The sequence below is a fragment of the Cololabis saira genome, chromosome 13 (genome assembly GCF_033807715.1).
Source record: "Cololabis saira isolate AMF1-May2022 chromosome 13, fColSai1.1, whole genome shotgun sequence".
In the NCBI taxonomy this organism is placed as follows: Eukaryota; Metazoa; Chordata; class Actinopteri; order Beloniformes; family Belonidae; genus Cololabis; species Cololabis saira.
In genome coordinates this window covers 3,730,176-3,750,799 of record NC_084599.1, presented here as the reverse complement: position 1 = coordinate 3,750,799, position 20,624 = coordinate 3,730,176, and the positions used below count along the sequence as shown (strand labels likewise).

The following is a 20,624-nucleotide window of genomic DNA, read 5'->3' as shown; positions in this document are numbered from 1 at the left end:
TCACCTCAGCCTTCTGTCCCCGACCTGTTCGCCTGTCTCCGACCTTTCCGCCTGTCTCTGTGCTGGTAATCACCTCAGCCTTCTGTCCCCGACCTGTTCGCCTGTCTACGTCCAGGTAATCACCTCAGCCTTCTGTCTCCGACCACAAGTTCTGCCTGAGCGTCTCTGGTTTCTGTTTTCCTGCTCCCTGGGCTGCCTGGCAATTACTTAGACTGACCGGCGTTACAGTTCTTGTGTTCCAGCTTCCAGATCTACTCAGCGCTAGGGATGGGAATTGATACGATTTTTACGATTCCAATTCCATTTTCGATTCTGCTTACCGATTCACTAGTTAATTAGTTACCTGCAGTATTATTAGCCAAGGACATTCTAACGTTGCTGATGCTGCTGGAAAATGCAACATTCCTTGATCATTATTGCTGCTGTGTGCGCAAATATTTTTGCATGTTGGTGGTATTTCCTCCCTTTGACGAAATATTCAATTTAGCCTGTTGTCGTATTTTTTAATGAAATATAACCAGACTTTCGTACGTCTGTATCACTTGGGAGCCATGTCTCCTATCGACTACTGGCTTACGCACGTTATGCAACACGCGTGATGACGTCATTCATGCTCACTGGAATCGAAAAGGGAATCGTTTGAAAAATATGCAAATGATTCCAAGGAATTGAAACACTGGGAACCGGTTCTTGTTCAGAACCGGTGCTCGAGTCCCATTCCTACCCAGCGCTCACACCAGCTGTTTTCTGGTGTTTGCTGTCCTGCGACTGAGCGTTAACATGATCCTGAGGACTGACTGCTCTATTGCCTGATCTCAGGTTGGCTTTAATAAAGACTTTTACTGAACACTGTGCCGTTGTGCTGCATTTGGGTCTTGCACACACCCTCGTCAGTTTAGCTTAATGAACTCTTGATGAAAGAAGATTTTTCTGAGGAATTCTATCAAATATCCATTTCTTATGTTAAGATTAAATTATTTAAAAACACATCACGACCAATTCACCTATTTTTTTATTTTATTTAAGTAAAAAGAAAGTTCTCTTACAATCCTTTGAAGGTGCATTAACACATTTTATTACAAACATTTTGCTGTATGTACATAAAAAGAAAGACGCCAAAGTAAGAACACAATGGCTTGATAAGATCATATAAAAAACAAAAACAGCTTGCTATTAGTAACATGTGATCCGTTAATGTGCCCACTTTCCTGTTTATCGATCATGTTAATTGGTATGCAGAGTAGATTTCTATTCCTGTAAAGTAGCTATGAATAAATTAACAGGATTTCTAAAGCCATGAAGTTAACAATGACACATTTCACCAAAATCTTAAGCCAAATCCTGTTCCATCTTCAATTGTTTCAGATGAACAAAAAAGAGGGTTATCTGAAGTAAAAGTCTGAGCAAAGCGTAGTCATGACTGCTAAACCTGTTGCTAGGAGTTTGGGAGCATTGTCCAGCATACTGCTCTGTCCAGGTAAATGTCCTAATCTAAACACAATCATACTGTTCTGTACTTCAAAGTTGCCATTTCCATCGGTCGCATAGACACCCCATTAGTATTGCGTTCTCACGGTTCCAAAACATCTTTAAGTTTGGATAAAATTTCTCCATAAATATGACTTAAAATATTGAAAAGAACATTTGTTTCATTTTAAACTCAAGGTGATACTATTGTTTATGCTAATTACTTCAAATATTTACACCAATGAAAATTTTGACCAGGTGATTTCTCCATGCCGCTGAAACTCAACCACCAAAATGTGTCTTGAATGTCTCATAAACTTCCCATCACCATCAGAAACAGCCTGGAATATTCACTGAATCTGGAGAAGGTCAGCACTTAAAGTCAGTGAATTTCGCTCGTCTCCTGCCTCACAACTTTGCGGACGGTGGAGTTAACTGTGGTGGAAGAGCTGCTTTTCTGAGATGCATGTGGGCTCTTCTTTCTGCTGTGGACCTTTTGGAAGCCAGAAACCTCACTCTTCTGCAGGACACCCCCCTGAAGGACGCCCCCCTGAAGGACACCCCCCTGAAGGACACCCTCCTGAAGGACACCCCTGACCACCTGACCCTGCTGCCCTCTGGTGCTTGTTGACTCTCCAACCATCAGGACCTTCTGAGACCCTGGTAGCGTTCCTCGCTGTAAAGTGCCGTCATGAATGAGGCCAGCTGGGACTTCCTGAACCACTTTCATTGTCCCTGATGGGACGTTGCCATCCAAAACAAGCATGGCCTGGGAACCTGAGAAGTTTCCCGTGTGGATCAGGTTAGCATGACTTCCCTGGATGCCATTGTTCTCCACCAACACCATGCCGGGACCCTGGCTTTGTCCGCTGGTCATCATTGACTGACCCTGATAGATAACTCCTTGGGAAGGTCCAGCTTCAGCGCTGTTAACCAGGACCACTTCTTGAAGGCTGGTGGACGGTGCCTGAGACAATATCATGGTGTTCTGAAACTGTGGCTGGACGACACAGTGGACTGGCTGAAACATAGGGGTGGTTGTGTAGTAAACCGGCTGCTGCTGCTGCTGCAGGAGGAGCGTCTGGCTTTGATTTCCCACTTGTGAATTCACTGAGGTCATCTCTTCCCTCACCGCAGCCCGGCTTTCCCTCATCACTTGGGAACCCTCAGTGATGCTTTCCCTCATCACTTGGGAACTGTCAGTGATGTCACTGACCACGGTCTGCTCTGCTTTGGCGACGGCTGACTGCAGCTTGGGTGGATAGGACTGTCGGGCAGTTATCAAACTGGACTCTGCTGTCTGAGCACTCGATACAAGAGGGCTGCGGACAGAAGTGAACTCTTGTTTCAGCTCATTGGAGATCTTTTTGCCCCCGCATATCTCAGCTAGAGTCTTGAACTTTGGTCCAAGGTCATCCAGGAAGCCCAGGTCATTGTCAGACTCCAGAAGGCTGCAGCATCCCACTGAGCCAGCAGTGGAGAACTCCCCGTCACTGTTGTAAATCAGCAGACTGTCCTTCACTTCATCGCCTGCATTTCTGCTGGTCGCCTGTCGTTGACATGAAGGTTTTATTCATTAGTATATGAACGAATCATAGTTGCATCAGCAAGTCAAAGTAGAAATCCTAAAATCAGATCCACAGGTTACAAAACTTAGTTTAAAATGGTAGAAGTCCCAAGGAACTTGTTTTTTCAGCCTAATGACCAACCTCCTTCAGAGATCTCTTGGACCTCGTGTTGGAAGTGATACCTGAAATCAACTCCAGATCTTTTATGTGCTTCATTTGTTTTCACTTAACGAGGGAATGGACCACGCCAGGCTAATTCACTTTTTTTAAGTTACTTGTCCAAATCAACAGCCAAACAGGCTCTTTGTAATAAATATCCACCTCAAACAGCTTTAACTGGAGGACCTTTCCTTCTGATCAGTGGATATCTTACCTCATTGTAGTACTGTCCCAGAAAGGCGTGGGAGAGAGCCATGCCATCGAACATATCTTCTCCACCTCTCGCTGATTCTCTGCCCTCAAACCCAGAGATGAAGCCACTCCCGTTGCCCATCCCGTCCATCCCCCAGGCTCCACTTTGGTCCATTCGCATCTCATTCACGGAAATCTGCGACTGCTGCATTCCCCAACCTGGACTCTGCGATTGCTGCATTTCCCAACCTTGCATAGGTCCCTTTACAACCTGTTGCTGTCCCTTGCCAATGATCTCTTGTGGGACGTTGATCAATGGCACCTCCTAGTAGGACATCCAAACATTAGGACCAAGACATCATTTTTAAACCGGTCAGACAAAAATGTGATGCTGTTTTCCAGTAAACGTGATCTACTGAGAGTCAGCACATGCTGCTGAGGTTTGTGGTTGTCTCACCGCGTTGTCTCCTTGAGCCTCCGTGTGGTACTGTATGAGATGAGATTTAGTATCAAAGGGGATCTCACTGAACATATCTGGAAAACTTGCAGCACCTCCACATTGGCAGAAAAGCAGCAAAAGAGGAATCACTGTCGAGAAAACAAAGGTTTAGAAGTTTAGTAGATATTAAGAGACGGCAACGGTTCCAGCGCTCCGGACGGTTCAGGTTCTGAGACATGCTGGTTTACTCTCCAGGAGGCAGGTCCACTTGTTTCACGGGGTTTTGAAGATACTTCACATTCTCATCCAAACTACGGCTGCCACTTACGAGTATTTTCTTGTCAATTAATCTATCGATTCGTTTTTCGATTAATCAATAATTTTTTTACATATACGTTAGGATTATTCTTTTCCACTTGTTGATACATCTTTGTTAAATACCAACAAAAAGTACATTTTATCATTCTCCCTATTGAGAACCAAAACTTACATAATTGAAAATAAAAGCAGAAAAATATATATATTGTTTTTCCTTGTCCTTATAGGTGCATTCCTTGTTACTTACTTTTACTTTTTTCTGCCTCATTATGCAAATGAGGAGAGCTACCCTTCTCAGTCCAGTTTAGGAGCAGGATCGGGCCAAAATCAAGAAGTACTTATGCAATCAACGTAATCAAATACAATCGAATACGTTGTTGCAGCTCTAATCCAAACTACGTCTTTAGGCCTAGGTGACTGGTGGGAGTTTCATGTTTTGTCGACATATTCAAGTCACATGTTAAATCATGTGACATGTGTAAGTCATCTGGGTCTTATGAAATGTGAAAACGTGAGATATTTTGGTTGCATAAATCAAATTACCGTCTTCAGAATATCCCTTATCTTTGGCATGCAGGTGGACCTTAGAGTGGAGTTTGAGTTCTTCAAATATCCAGCCATTCATTTTCTATACCCGTTACATCTTTTGCAGGGTCACGGGGGTCTGCTGGAGCCTATCCTAGCTAATTACAGGCAAGAGGCACAGACCTGTCCATTGCAGGGCCACATCTACAGTCAGACAACCATGCAGAAACACATCCATCCATCCATCAGCTATACCCGCTATATCCTTTGCAGGGTCACGGGGGTCTGCTGGAGTCTATCCCAGTTAATTTTCAGGCGAGAGGCAGAGGTTCACCCTGGACAGGTCACCAGTCCATCGCAGGGACAACCAGACACACTCACACCTACGGGTTTAGAATCACCAATGAACCTACTGCGCATGTTTTTGGACTGTGGGAGGAAGCCAGAGTAAACCGGAGGGAACCCACGCAAGTACGGGGAGAACATGCAAACTCCACAAAGAGAGACCCCCGCCGGGCCAGGGAGTCGAACCTGGGACCTTCTTGCTGTGAGGCAACAGTGCTAACCACTAAGCCACATGCCTTTCTCAAATATACAATCCTATTTTAGATTGTATATTTGATTCAAAGAACTAATGAGGGAACACTGCCACGCTATCACAGGGAACTGTCTGCATCAGGTGTGGTTGCTACAGGTAGGTGCCAGGCTGCATGGTAGGGGGCCACAACCCACTTCCAGGTGTCTGTAGGAGGGTATCTGTCGTAGAAAGGCTCTTGGTGTGTGGTTTAAGAGTGTTCACCCTGGTTGGTTTGCCCATATCATCTAGTCATAACCCTTCCTGCTTGAGGGCCGTTGTTAGACGTTTTGGTGACTGGTCCTTTAATATCGGCTATGTGTGTGTATGCGTTCTTGGTCCCTTGCGAGTGGGAGGATGTTCTACATCCTCCCTTTATAGTTCAGAAGTGTAAGTCTCCATTCAAGAGTTTTAGTTGGAGGCATAAATCTTTTCAAATTATCCAGATAGAAAGTAATACATCTTTGATAATATGATTCCTCATTAAAATAAGCATCATGTCACACTTACGCAGTAGCATCAACAGGCCCAGCAGCAGAAGTCCGATGCCTGCAGGTCCTAGTTCTGCTCCTTTTTCAACCTGACCACTGGCGCCTCGTCTTCCACACACCACTCCATCCTCACAGGTACAAACTTGGATCTCAATCTTCTGTGGCTCTGGGCAGTTCAGTTTCTGCTGGTCTTTCACCTCCACCTCCACCTTATAGATACCTGGCCACAGAGGCTCCTCAGACCTCAGAATAGTAGCAGTGTCTGCCGAAGACAAGACATTCAAGATGCATTAATCAAAGTCCCACCAAGTGTATCAGGCATCTAAACAAGTGCTTGCGAGGATGACAGCAACTCAACACATTCTTCTCACCATTTAAGTGCTGGGTTTGCCATTTTCCCTCAGTGCCTTCAGGAACGATGTTAAACACAAAAGGAGCTCCATTAGGGTAGGCATCTTCATCATAAGCGTTGACAATAACACCGTCCACCGTGGTACACATAGTCGTCCTGTCAGTGGTCAGGGTAGGGCAGTGGTCATTAAAATCCTCCACCTGGATGGCTACGGTACCAGTGGTTACTTTAGCTGGCATATCTGTGATATGAAAATACAAACAAAACCAGGTCATTCAACATTTATCTTATTATTCCTTTGATAGGAACAAATGGTTTACCCACTAACTGATGTGTCCTGATGAGCAGTAACGCAAATGTTCCCCTTTCTATATTTGTACGATTTTTGAAATCATTTTGATTGTCGTTCCTTAATTCTGAAATGTCTGTCAACTTCTGCAATCAAGACTTCAAATGCTTTTTTAACAATGAAATGCTTTAATTTTTGCATCTAGGCTTCGATCTAATGAGTCCTGCTCAACATGTCTGTCTAAACTAGCTCCAGAAGGTTATCCCTGGTAACAAAGATCACTGGCCGAGCTCAGACACACTTCCAGAACATCGGTGAACTTTGCCGTGTCCCAACTCTTTCAAAGATCTGTAGCTGCCATTTAAAATGAATTTCCTCAGTTTGATCTCCTTGTTCTATGTTCTATTGCAAATTAAATGTAGCTTTCTGAGCTTTTAAAGCTGCTGTGTTCCATTTTTCAATACATTTCAAGTTAATTGGGGGTTTAATTTCTCATTCAAAAATAGTTCATTAATCCCTGAATGATTTCAAATGTGTGAGTTTGTTTGTGTGCGTACCGTCTGAGATGCAAAGAACTTCGGCAAAATATGTGCCATTGACGAGGAACGGAGATTCCCTGTCAGGCATCTGGTTCAGTCTGACCTCAGCTGTCTCTGGGTCGATGGTGAGCCAGTTACCGGGGTCAAGGCCCTTGGCATACCTGCAGCAACAAAAAAGTGTCAGTTTGGACGTGGAGCTGACTCTGTACTTTTACATGTGCGGTCTATGTGTATATGTACGCTCAGACCTGACGTTCTTAGCTGGTTTCCCAGTGTCTCCATCGATTGCAGGGTAGATGCCAACAGGTTCTTTTAAGTTGATGGAGTTATCTCCTTCTGAGATGGGAATGGCTTTGACCGCGGGATCGAAATGTGCTCCTTCTGGTTCATTCTCCACATTGATTTTGACGGAATAAGTATTATATGGTGATCCGCTGGCTCCACTGGCACCGCTGGCACCGCTGGCTCCACCGCCTCCGCCAGAACCACCTCCGCCAGAACCACCTCCGCCAGAACCACCTCCGCCAGAACCACCTCCGCCAGAACCTCCTCCGCCAGAACCTCCTCCGCCAGAACCTCCTCCGCCAGAACCTCCTCCAAAACCGATGTTAGCACCACCGTTTGTTCCAGATCCCATATATGGAGACTTGTTCTTAACTGCGATCCCGAGGTCCAGGTTCGCCACATCCTCATGATCCATGGGCTGGAAAATGCCATTAAAAGAACAAAGACGATACAAATTTACAAAATTCTGTGAAATGAGAGCTGATCACGTGAAATAAAGGTAAGATCATACGTAAGATCATTTACATGAGGCTGACACTTTTAAAGACAGCATCTTGTTCTTGTGAGCAAGAATGATTATATTTTGGTGATATCGATTTAAATTTCGATAGACACTACATAACCACAGTTTTGAATGTGAACTAGAATAAATTGGTAGAAGTCAATGCTCTCTGTTGCAGCAACCGCAGGTTCAGTTGTCTCCGTTTATGTCTCTACCCCTCATCTACCCGTCCTTCAAGACAGGACCGGTCCAGATGCTTCCAGATAGATGGTTCCTACTGATTCATAGCAATCTTTAAATCATGACACAGATTCCCAGCCAGACTGAGATCTGAGACAAATATTTTGAATATTGCTCCTCAGCGTGCTTACGCTCTTGAGTCTGATATTTGTCATTAATTGACCACTCGAAGACCAATTACACTGTCTTCTTCCTTTATCTTTTGTAGTGAACATTGAAGGTTTTGGATCCATTTTTGACATCCCAATGTAAATGGAAAAGTAATGGAAATTAAAGTGAAATTATAGGACTTAATAAGATACACAACTCTTACTAATGTATCTGCTCTTTTGGACCTTTGACAATATATCTGTCCATCCTGTTATTCATTCTCTCTGTCTGTTTTCTCTTTTCCTGCTCTGTCCAGCTGGTCTTCAGCAGGAGGGTCCCCCCTTTTGAGGCGGGTCCTGGTCCAGGTTTCTACCCCCTTATGATCCAGGTCCTGGTCCAGGTTTCTACCCCCTTTTGAGCCGGGTCCTGGTCCAGGTTTCTACCCTCCTAAAGGGGTGGTTTTTCTTGCCACTGTTTGGCTTAAGGCTTTTCTCCCACTAGGGAATTTTTTACCTGCCAGTGTTTCAGGCAATGGCTCCCCCCTCCCCAATCTGGTTGTTAACATCTGGATATTTAAAATGTGTCTGAGTAAAAAGTGCAGTACCTTTTCTAGCATCAGGACGCCCTCATTGGTTTTGGGATCTGTATGGATACTGAAGTATCCAGCCTCATTGCCTTTGACGATTTCAAACACAGCATCCCAGTTCTCGGAGCCCTCCACGTCTTTGTCCAGAGCTTTGAGCCTCATCACCTCAACACCATGGGTGTTCTCCATGACATTTCCTTCATACTGAAGAAAAATCTCATTACAAACTAACACAACTGAATCATAATTGCAGAAATTATTTGTATTTCATTTGTCAATGACATTTCAGCATTTCCATGTATTAAAAAAAAACTAAAATACACTATCACTGCGTTTACATGGGAAGTTTAATTCCTCTTTAATTCAGAATTAAAATGAAATCTGATTTAAAATTATTAAAAATTACCATGTAAACACCTAATTCCAAATGAAAATGGCCATTCTGAATTAAACTTAATTCCGAAGTAAGTGGCTGGTTTATTCTGATTTTATATCCGAATAGAATAATTCCGCGATCATGTTTACACTCATTCCGCTTCAAATTAATTCCGGTCTTTCTGTGCTGCTCGTTCCCTCGCCCGTCTGCCGCTTATATTCCACGCTGGGCTTGTTTTCCAAACAAAGTTTCAAGATGCAGCACGCAGTAAACGCTGGTCAAGAGCAGAGACCATTTATTTAATAAATAGCTTGAAGGACATGAAAATAATTAAAAGAACAGATGGCAGGAAACATAAAAATTGTGAGCTTTTCAAAGCTGTAGCGGCTAAGTTTGTTTTTTTCCGGTAGGCGTAACTTCCGGTAGACGTCTTTACGTAATACATAAAGACATCAGCCCCCCTATCCAATCAAAACCTTCCCAACCCCCAGACCTTAAGCGCAATTGGATAAAGCTGATCAAACGTGTTTTCCATGTAAACCTCAATTTGGAATTACTATTTCCCTGTAAACTCGAAGGAAAATAGTTTATTTCAGAATTATTTAATTCGGAATAATTAATTCCGAATTAAAAAACATCATGTAACCGTGGCCAATGAAATTAACATTTTGAAAACCTTTGATTAGATTTTTTGAATGTGTAAGAATGAAAAGCACCTCTTGTTTTTCCAGCGTGGGAAGGTTGTCGTTTGCGTCGCGGACCATGATGGTAACAGATCCAGTTCCAATGTTTCCACGAGCTCCGCCATTTAAGTCCTGACCTTTCACTGTCAGAACGTACTTGTCTTGTGTCTGAAATGAGACATGGGACACAGTATGATTATGCTTTCAGAAGTGTTGTGGGGGTTTGACCACTCTCCGGTCTCTCCGGTCTCTCCGGACAGTCCGGGCTTTCCGGTCTCGCTGGGTTCCCTGGGTGTGTTAAACAGGGTTAGGGTTCATTTCTTTAATGATCGCTATGATGGCGTAGTTTGCAAATATTTTGTTTCTTTTTTTTGTAGTTTGCAAATATATTAATAAAAAGAAATACAAAACAATCTTTTGTTTTCACTCATTCTAATCTCAGCAGTGTAAAGCAGCATAAAGACTTTATAGATCTGCTGTGTTGACAAAAGAGCCACAGACAGTGCTGTATTGAGTGGAGATGGTCTGACCGTTCTGACCCGTCTGACCGTTCTGACCCGTCTGACCGGGTCTGACCCGTCTGACCGGGTCTGACCGGGTCTGACCGGGTCTGCTAGGTCCAGGAGCAGAGCTGGTAGTAACAAGTTACATTTACTCTGTTACATTTACTTGAGTAAGTTTTGGGAAATGTTGTACTTTTAGGAGTAGTTTTGAATCACTATACTTTTTACTTTTACTTGAGTAGATTTGTGAAGAAGAAACTGTTACTCTTACTCCGCTACATTAGGCTACGTTGAGCTGTTACTTTTCTTTTATCCCTTTTATCCACGTACGCGTCAATCTCATGACATCACTGGGGGATTCTTTGGGAAAAATGTTAGTTTTTGCATGTTTTGTCACATTTACACAGACTCAAACACACACAGAGTTTCTATGAGTTCATGTTGTTCTAGTTCTGCCTGGTTAAAAAAGAAAAGTACAAAGGCTGGAAACTTTGTGCTACTTGTGCTTAATTTATTTTGTTATTTTGTTATTATTTTATTATTTATTAAAGTACTTGAATTTACTTTAAGCTTATTTTAATTTAAGCTATTCTTTATTTTTTATTAATTTTATTATTTTATTGATTTCATTTGCCTGAAGATGATTATTTTGTATTTTTGTCTGTTTGAATGGTTGTGTTAAAAAAATAAATCAGACGTTACTCAACAGTTACTCAGTACTTGAGTAGTTTTTTCACCAAGTACTTTTTTACTTTTACTCAAGTCATTATTTGGATGACTACTTTTTACTTCTACTTGAGTCATATTATTCTGAAGTAACAGTATTTTACTTGAGTAAAATATTTGGCTCCTCTACCAGCTCTGTTCAGGAGCGCCACGGTTTCATCCAGAGCTCTGACAGGCTGACACTTTCATGCCCTATGTCTCCCCCATGTGGTCACATGTAGTATTGCCACAAAGAATCGATTTAAATTTTAAAAGCTTTCATATTATCCTTCTGTCTTTCTTTCTTTGTGTTTTTGTTATTATAACCTGGCAGGGACCTCACACTTTAACAACAAATAAGACAAGACATGAGATGAAAAATAGTGCAAGCTGGGCATGCAGCGAAGCTCCCTAACTAAACATGAGCACAGCAGTCAAAGGAAAAGATATGTTGAGATTGTTCCTACCTCTCTGTCCAGTGGAAACTTCTTCAGGAAGATTGTGCCGTTCTTTTCTATACCAAACATGCCGTCAGGTGGGTTGTGATCAACGATGCTGTAGGCGATCATCGAATTTATGTTCCCTGGTTCATCAGCATCAGTTGCAGTGACATTCATCACATGAGCGCCTGGAAAAGGGTATTAAATGAAGCTTAACTGAAATGTACTTTCGCGCTGGATGAGGACCTACAACATATATGAACGGGACTTCAGACTGAGTTTGGAGGAAGAGGATACTGAACAGACCATATGTCATCAGCACAATCTCTTAATTTAAAGTTTGAATGGAGTCTCTCATTGAAAATATACTGAAACATTTGGATCTCGGACAGCAGAAAGTTTAAGGGGGATTTGAAGATTTCTCCATTCATTTTAAGGAGGAAATATTCTTATTCTATTCTTTTTATTTCATTCATTAAAAGAAAAACAAAACAGTTCAATATAATTACAACAAATCTCTTTCCTTGAATGAAAGGGAACAGAAAGAAGACTGAGCTTATGTTTTATCTGTATTTTATCTTTCCTAAGAAATCAAATTTCAATTAATGTAATAAAAAACAAAAACAAATTACAAATTATGCAGTTTAAAAAAAACAACTAAGTTATAAAATAACACAAAATAGCTGTCGTCAAACACAGATAGTCGTATTCTTTTTGATTCAAAGAAAAAAATATGACAATGGTGCTAAAAAGAGAGAGAAAAAAAAGAAAACCCACCTAACTTAACAATTATCATGATATTTCTTCATCAAACTCTCTTTTATTATTCTTTTAAATGTAATGTTTGATTTGTATTCTTTGGCTTCTGTATCCAGATTGTTCCATAAACTGATACCTTTTACAGAAACACAACGTTCCATTAACTTTGTCCTGAATTTTGTGTTTTTAAAGAACTCTGTTCCTTTTAAGTTATACTCATTTTCTTTTTTTTTCAATTTTTTTCTGTATATTGACTGGCAAAATTGCCTTATGAGCTTTCCACATAATTTGCAGAATTCTGTGGTCCACTTATTCAAGAAATTTCAACAGTTTTAAATGAAGGAATAATGGATTTGAAAATAAAAGAACCCTGAGTAGTTGGACAATTAAAAAGAATAAAAGAAATACCAGCGGTCACAAACAGAAAATGTTGAAGCAGAAATGGTGTGAATCAAAGTTTGTGAGTCTGATGTTGAAAAACGCGAATGTGATGATGAGGAAGATGATGATGTTGGCTCAGTATTCAGTTGTCAGAGAAATATCAGCTCTTACCTAAAGGAATGAGTTCATTCACATCCACAGGCTCCATTTTTCCAAACACTGGAGGGTTGTCATTCTCATCCACAACCTTGATCCGTAAGTCGATGCTTCTCTCTGCCAGGCTGCCGTCAGTAAACCTGGCGATTCCCGACAGCTGAAACAGCAGAGCAGAGCAGAACTTACCAACTCCATCTCAGTCACAACATTAGAGACTTTCTAGGCATGGCCTCTGCTCCAGAGACGGCTGAAGGATCACTCACGTTGTACGTGTCGATGTACTCCCTGTCAAGGATTTTGGTGACGCTAACTTCTCCGGTAAACCGGTCCACCACAAACACGTGGTAGGGAAACTCACTTGCACCGATACCCGCTAGGGAATATTCCACATTGGATCCTGTTTGGAAATCTGATCGAATCTGAAACGTCAGAAAACATCATGGTTTCACTGCGACAGAACAAAGAAAGTAAAAGTTACAGGTGTTTCTGATGTGGCAGCTGCCTGGGCTGCTTTTGCTGCAGGTTTGGTATTCTTCAGTACAGATGGGGTTGTGCACATGGATACAACACCATAACTTCCTGCTTAAACTGGTGTGAGATGTTGGGGTGAGAGTGGAGTGGGTTTCAGTGACTCACCCTGGCAATCGATTGCCACTGAGTGTAGTCTTCGTTTTCTTTCAGAGGTTTTGGAGGGACGACCCATTCTCTTCTTTTTCTTATCAGTCTGCCTCCAGAATGTGGCGTCACCCCGGTGACAAGCTGGAGCTGCAGAATAACAGGTTCACAGTTTAACAGGAAGTAATCTGCTCATCATTGAGTTAGCGTGCTTTCAGACCTGTGGCCCGTTTGTTTTGTTCCGATTCAGGGGCTAAATCCATACAGTTGTTTGGTTTTTCGTTTGTGGCGTTTGTGTTCACAAGGCAACCGTCTGTAGCGGTTCAAAGCTGTTAACTAATGACATGAACCAACTGTTCTCTCATTGGTCAGAAATGAACGTGGAAGGAGTTTCCTCTTCCGTACCCTGGGAAAAACAACAATTATGGAGCATCGTAAGCTAGTGTGGCTAGTTTGTTTCTGTGTGCTGTGTGGATTCTGTTGTCACTGCAAACGAACCGCTCCAGGTCTGGAATGGAAGCGAGCCAAGAACCTAACCCTAACCTCTCCTAGGATCTCTGCTCACTTGTTTTTTCCCGCATCTGAGCGCGATTGCTGTGTTCACATGTACCAAACCAACTGATCTTTAGGGGTAAACGATCCCTGTTTGGGAACAACTGCTCCAAACGGGACAGGTGTGAAAGCACCCTTATTCATCCCATCCAATGAGGAGCTCTGTCCAGACCTCTGGAGTCGGGCCTTGGAGTCGAAACAAATACCACAAAGCCTCAATGAACTGATGCAACGCTGTAAAGAGGAGCAGCTAAAGAGAAGAAAAAAGTTACTTTGTGGTTCTAAAAGCTGTGGATGAATGGGGTGTACTTAGCTTTATCTCGTCAGTCTAGTTGTTCTGAAGCGTCTCTCCAAATGCTACGATACAGATAGCCATGAAAATAATAAGCCCCGGCAGCCAAATCCTTCACAGCTTCTCTTGTATGATATCCAAATCGGAAGTCATGTGATTTTATTACTAATGACTGACAGAATTCTTCTAAATTACAGTCCTTCAACCATCACTTTCAACAGTAAAACTCCTAACGATCTCCCTGGTACTTGTACAACTGACTCAGCATGAGGTTTAGGATTTCTACCACCAGCGCAGGTCATATGTTTTGCAGAAGAACTTAGCATAATCCACAATTCGACCACAATTAATAAAACCACTGATGCACCAGTTTATTCTTTAGGCTAAATGCACCGTGGCGAACTCAGTCTGCATTCTGAGTCCATTCATGACCTCCCAGAAGGGGAGTGACGATCTAAGGGGCGACCCGTGTCTTTGGCATTGAAGACCTTCAGAGCCCCTCCCTCTGGAGGCTCATATTTCAATTTTGGAGATAAATGTGCTACCTTCAAGACAAACACTTTCTCCCAAAAGGACAACAGTTATTCCGGTAAGATGATGAAAGACTTCCAACAGCAACACTTCATGAAATCCCGGATACAGACTACTCCGCGAAACCACTTCACTTCCCATCCTCTTAATTCAAATGGTTGTGACGTGTGTCTTTTAAAGAAAGCTGAAGTAAAACAAGTGTAAAACAATAAAGAAAAACAGCTGCTGTAATGTGACATTTAACATACAGGGAGTATGCAGGGGCGTCCACCTGTCAAGCATTATGTAACAGAGGAAACACTTGACGTGCCTCACCCTTCTCTCCAAATCCCACTATTCAAACCAACGTGACTGTTCGGTTTAAGATTCCAGTAGAAGGTGTGCCCTCCCATCTGAAACTACACTTAGGCATAAAGCTATGGTCCCGTTGACAGATTTAGACAAGTGCTTCAGGTCTCTGGTTGTTTGCACAGCAGGAGAGTCGGCGTGTTGGGCAGGTCTGAAGCGCTTTCATGGCAACTCGGGCCTGAACGTCAAACTGATGCGGCGCTCAGGTCCTGGGAATGTTCAAAGTTGGAAACATTCCATGGAAACGAACAGGAATTACTGGGAATAAACTGGAAACTTGAAGTAAACTTTTGTCCCATGTATCAGTCTGTTGGAGAAATTTCTGCACTCTGCATTTGTTTCTGTTCATGACTACTACTGTGACAATCAATCGCAGTCTCGTAGTTACATTCAATAGGTCAAAAATTGCTTCCAACACTCATCTTGTCACCGTATTTTTCCACTTGTAATGCTGTGAGTATAATGATAGTTACAAACATTATAAAACATAGATCATTTATATACATTTTCATAACACAGTCCATCACGTGGACTGGCATTAGAATCCTGCACGTGACTCCACACGTTGTGTTGAAGCCACACTATGTGAACATGAGAGAAACCATAAGTGTTGTGGGAAGGTCCCTGGTGCAGGGACGCGTGTCATAAACCCTGAACAGATCTAAAGGCAGGGCTGGACGCCCCACTGAGCACCGTACCAGAAGGTGGGATCAGGTTTGGTTTAGGAAGCTGACTGAGAAGTGCTCGTCTACTTCCGTATTTGTAAGTATTTGTACTACGTGTAAACCATTACAGCAGGGGTCACCAACCCTGGTCCTCGAGGGCCGGTGTCCCGCATGTTTTAGATGTTTCCCTCCTTTAACACACCTGATTCTAATTAATCATCGTTATCAGCTTGTCATCCAGGGCTGCACAATTCTGTTAATGACACAGTCACTTGTATCATGGTGCAATGAAGCAGGGAAACATCTAAAACCTGCAGGGACACCGGCCCTCGAGGACCAGGGTTGGTGACCCCTGCATTACAGAGTATACAAGTAGTTTAGCTAACGACTGTATAGTATATAGTACGATCTGTACATGACATTACATCTGTGTTTGGTTTTCAAGCTTTTTTCTAATCTTGTTCTACACAACGATGCCACTTACACTGTTTGTTTCCACATTGAGATATTTTGGAAATTCACATGTGTAACTTTCCTACACCGCCGGTCCTACGTTGAACATACACCTACACCATCTAGACCAGGGGTCACCAACCCTGGTCCTCGAGGGCCGGTGTCCCTGCAGGTTTTAGATGTTTCCCTGCTTCATTGCACCATGATACAAGTGACTGTGTCATTAACAGAATTGTGCAGCCCTGGATGACAAGCTGATAACGATGATTAATTAGAATCAGGTGTGTTAAAGGAGGGAAACATCTAAAACATGCGGGACACCGGCCCTCGAGGACCAGGGTTGGTGACCCCTGATCTAGACCTACGTTGAACCTACACCTACACCACCTAGACCTACGTTGGGCCTTCGCCTACACCTATACCTACACCAGGGGTCACCAACCCTGGTCCTCGAGGGCCGGTGTCCCTGCAGGTTTTAGATGTTTCCCTGCTTCATTGCACCATGATACAAGTGACTGTGTCATTAACAGAACTGTGCAGCCCTGGATGACAAGCTGATGACGATGATTAATTAGAATCAGGTGTGTTAAAGCAGGGAAACATCTAAAACATGCAGGACACCGGCCCTCGAGGACCAGGGTTGGTGACCCCTGACCTACACCATTGGTCCTACATAACATATCTGGTGTATTCTTCATGTTAACTCCATTTACACTGTACGTGTATATATACTGTATACATATATACAAAGGACAATAAAGTCACGAGTAAACGGATGGAGACAGAACAGTAAGATGGCAGTAAAAAAGAGGGGCGCTCTTCTGCTGTAATTAAACAAACTAGCTCAGCTCTCTTCGCCCAAAGACTCGAGAGCTGAGATAGTTACCAGAAGATCCCCGTGATCCAGATAGGAATACGTGGGAATACTGGATTGATGGATTTTCAATTTTTTCAATTCAATTTTATTTATATAGCGTCTACTAACGAAGTTGTCTCCAGGATCTTTCCAGAAACCCAGAACATGACCCCTAAGAAATTATTACATAAACATAACATCAACAATGGCAGGTAAAAACTCCCCTAGTGGGAGAAAAACCTTAAGCCAAACAGTGGCAAGAAAAACTCCCCTTTAGGAGGGAAGAAACCTGGACCAGGACCTGGATCATAAGGGGGGACCCTCCTGATGAAGACCAGCTGGGCAGAGCAGAAAAAGAGAGAACAGACAAAGAGAATGAAGAACAGAGAGAGGAAAAGAGGAAAGATACAGGCACAATGGCTAACTGGTGCAGTACAGGGATGACTATGTAAACAGATGTAGACAGCAGACACTGAGGTGGTCGGGGGGGTACCAGACATCCATGCAGACAGGTGGAAGCAGCAGTGGGATGATCAGAGGGGGGACTGCAGATCAGCATGCCGCTCCTGATGGATGGATGAACTCCAGTCCGTATCATACATGGACCTTTCTGCATATGGTGGTACGTTGCTTAAACAGTTATTCCAGACAGTGTGGGGCTAGCTGTTCTGCCCAAGGGCACCCTGGCACATGGCAGGTCTGGGGTCAACCTGCTGACGTCCCCAACCCCCCAGTCTGGTCCTCGGCAGGAGGGTCCCCCCTTATGGTCCAGGTCCTGGTCCAGGTTTCTTCCTCCTAAAGGGGAGTTTTTCTTGCCACTGTTTGGCTTAAGGTTTTTCTCCCACTAGGGGAGTTTTTACCTGCCATTGTTTATGTAATAACTGCTTGGGGGTTTATGTTTATGTTCTGGATCTCTGGAAAGATCCTAGAGACAACATCTGTTGTATTAGACGCTATACAAATAAAATTGAATTGAATTGAATTGACACTCATCTACTCCACCCGCTGGTCACCGGTTCAAGCGTTGGAACCTGCGGCTCAGTGATGAGGTTGACCTCCGTTAACTCAAATGCAAAACCACTATTTTTGAATTCTGACTTCATAGAGTCAGAAAAAAAATGTTTTTTTTTTTTTAATTAAAACCTTGTGGGGACAAGGTTTTAATAAAAAAAAACACCCCTTTTTTTTCCAAAAAGAGGTAATATGAAAAACACCTTTTAGACACCATGTAAACAAACAAAATAGAAATGTGATAAAAGCAACCCATCAGCTGGATTAAATAAAAAATGTTGTAAAAGTAATTACAACAAATTGTGTTTCAGTAAAATACATTTGGACTGAACTGGATTAAAAAGCTTTACTTTCTCTGTAGAATTCGGTGAATGATCTAAATTAAATATTCATAAATAAATGAAGGCCGATGCCGTGTGCTGACATAAACAAGATCATGATCGTCCATTTAGATTATTTAAATTACAAGCACACTTCCACCAGTGTGATGACTAGTCTGGATGTCCCTTGCAGCTTAAAGTCTTGTGTTTGAAGAAAAGAACATTTGTTAAGAAACCATTTACCAGAATTGTCAAGAAAGCTTTTGTAACAAATAAGAAGATAATACACCAGGTGTTGGTGTCTGTATTATTACAGAAACATGGAGATATCCTCTCTCCTCCCATAATATGATACGATGACATTTAAGACTCAACACATTTACAGATTCTGTTTCAAAAATGACATTTAGGGGCTAAAAGCTTTAAGACTTACAACAAGTCTCTAAAATACTTGAAAGGTAAAAGTGGAAAAACCCAGTCAGACAAAAGGACTCGTAGTGGACTCACCGTTACAATAAGCAGGACAAACACAGGTGAAGATATTCGGGTCATGGCCTGTAAATGTTCCGTGTCAGGATGTAGAGACAGTCCAAACTCCCCAGCGATGCTTCCTGCCTGAGCTCAGGTGCCCACACTGCTGATCCCACGCTGAAACTAGCAGTAATGTTGAGAGGTGGAGTCAGCACGCCCTGGTGCATAACCAGGCTCACCCGCCGCTCCCTGCGTCCCCGGGCCGGACAGCCGTCGCCATGGAGACCGGGTTACCTGAGCCAGCCCGAGCCCTGAGTCTGAAGCAGCTCGTTTACAACAAGTCTGGACGCGTGCAGGACACTTTCACCAGAACTGGGCTGCTCCCTCAGAAAACAGCAGTAAACAGCTCTAATGGGTCCATTAATGCCCTTTCTCTGATATTTCACAATAATAGACAAACACAACATCATACATACATGTATACATATACATGTATGTATGTGTGTGTGTTTTTGTGCACATCCAAATGGTGTGTGATGTGCTGACTGTTGGCTGTGGGGGCCACTGGAGCACAGTAAAGCCATTATCATGTTCAACAAAGGAGTTTAGGATGATTTGAATGTTATACTGCTGGGAGTAGCCGTCTGAAGACGGTTCACTGTGGTCATAGAGCAGGGTTGGGCATTCCTGCTCCTCGACGGCCATGTCTCTCATGTTTAGGGTTGCCAACTGTCCCTTGGAAAACGGAATCGTCCCGTATTTATAAACTAAAGTACGCGTCCCGTATTGAGTTGAAAAGGGATGCACTTTGTCCCGTATTACTGTGAGAGTCAAGTCAAGTCAAGTCAGATTTGTTTATACAGCACAATTCATGCACAAAGCAACTCAAAGTGCTTTACATAAAATCTGTGTGGGACAAGCAGCAAGAGCTACGCATAGCACAAGTAAAATACAAAGAGATCAACAACATATCAGAACCTAATGTTCCAATAGGCTTCTTGAATTACAATCAACATCATCCGGCAAAGCATCCTTTGCCGGACACCGGAACCTGCAGTGTGGGAGTGAGAGGGGCAGGGTAACGGCCCGGGCAGGCGGGGGAGAGGTTTGTCCGTCAAGACTCCTCTCCCTGGCCCTGTCCCTTCTCAACCTTTCCCCGACCCTGCACCCCAACTTGATGATTGGGCCGGAGCTTCGGGAGCTGCATGCTGGCCTGCGGTCCCCACCCCTGGTCATCCCGTTGCTGCTTCCACCTGCCTGCTGTGCTGCTGCCGTCCCTGACCCACCAGTCTGGCCCTCGGCAGGAGGGTCCCCCCTTATGAGCCTGGTCCTGCTCAAGGTTTCTTCCCTCCTAAAGGGGAGTTTTTCTTGCCACTGTTTGGATTAAGGTTTTTCTCCCACTAGGGGAGTTTTTACCTGCCATTGTTTATGTAATAACTGCTCGGGGGTTTATGTTCTGGGTATGGGTCTCTGGAAAGCGTCTAGAGACAACTTTTGTTGTATTAGACGCTATATAAATAAAATTGAATTGAATTGAATTGAATCATACAGAACACAATAAAAACATTAACAGTAAGATTAAAAAATAAAGTTAAAAATTAAAATAGAAATAAGAAATAAAAGCTTACAGTCGATACAAAGTGCTGCGGTTTAGCAGCAGTTAAAGGCAGAAGTTAACATAAGGGTCTTTAGCTTAGTTTTAAAAATAGGCAAAGTTGGGGCAGATCTAAGGTCTTCCGGGAGCTTATTCCAGCTAAATGTGGCATAATAGCATGCTTTGTTTTGGTCCTAGGAACAGTTAGCAGACCAGTCCCTGGTGACCTAAGAGGTCTAGGGGGTTCATAGTGTAGAAGCAGTTCAGAGATGTACTTTGGGCCTGACCCATTAAGAG

At 43.0% G+C, this 20,624-nt stretch overlaps 1 protein-coding gene across 1 annotated transcript; it reads right to left on the bottom strand.

Annotated features, from left to right (window-relative positions):
- Nucleotides 1-1,051: 1,051 nt before the first annotated feature.
- On the bottom strand, nucleotides 1,052-18,903 carry LOC133457969 (desmoglein-2.1-like). Its single transcript, XM_061737379.1, has 14 exons — nucleotides 18,770-18,903; nucleotides 13,256-13,384; nucleotides 12,883-13,038; nucleotides 12,635-12,776; nucleotides 11,351-11,511; nucleotides 9,709-9,843; nucleotides 8,635-8,820; nucleotides 7,162-7,616; nucleotides 6,932-7,074; nucleotides 6,105-6,326; nucleotides 5,753-5,995; nucleotides 3,844-3,974; nucleotides 3,409-3,711; nucleotides 1,052-3,016 (listed from the first exon to the last, which is right to left on the bottom strand). The coding sequence occupies exons 1-14, from the start codon at nucleotides 18,812-18,814 to the stop codon at nucleotides 1,850-1,852; spliced, it is 3,618 nt and encodes a 1,205-aa protein (XP_061593363.1). The 5' UTR covers nucleotides 18,815-18,903; the 3' UTR covers nucleotides 1,052-1,849.
- Between the last annotated feature and the right edge of the window lie 1,721 nt (nucleotides 18,904-20,624).

Excerpts from the sequence above, each read along its gene's own strand:
- LOC133457969 (XM_061737379.1), bottom strand. The coding sequence starts at position 18,814 with ATGACCCGAATATCTTCACCTGTGTTTGTCCTGCTTATTGTAACG. Across the intron at positions 13,039-13,255 it reads AGTGGCAATCGATTGCCAGG|ATTCGATCAGATTTCCAAAC; the intron begins GTGAGTCACTGA and ends CTGACGTTTCAG. Across the intron at positions 6,327-6,931 it reads AGTTCTTTGCATCTCAGACG|ATATGCCAGCTAAAGTAACC; the intron begins GTACGCACACAA and ends TTCATATCACAG.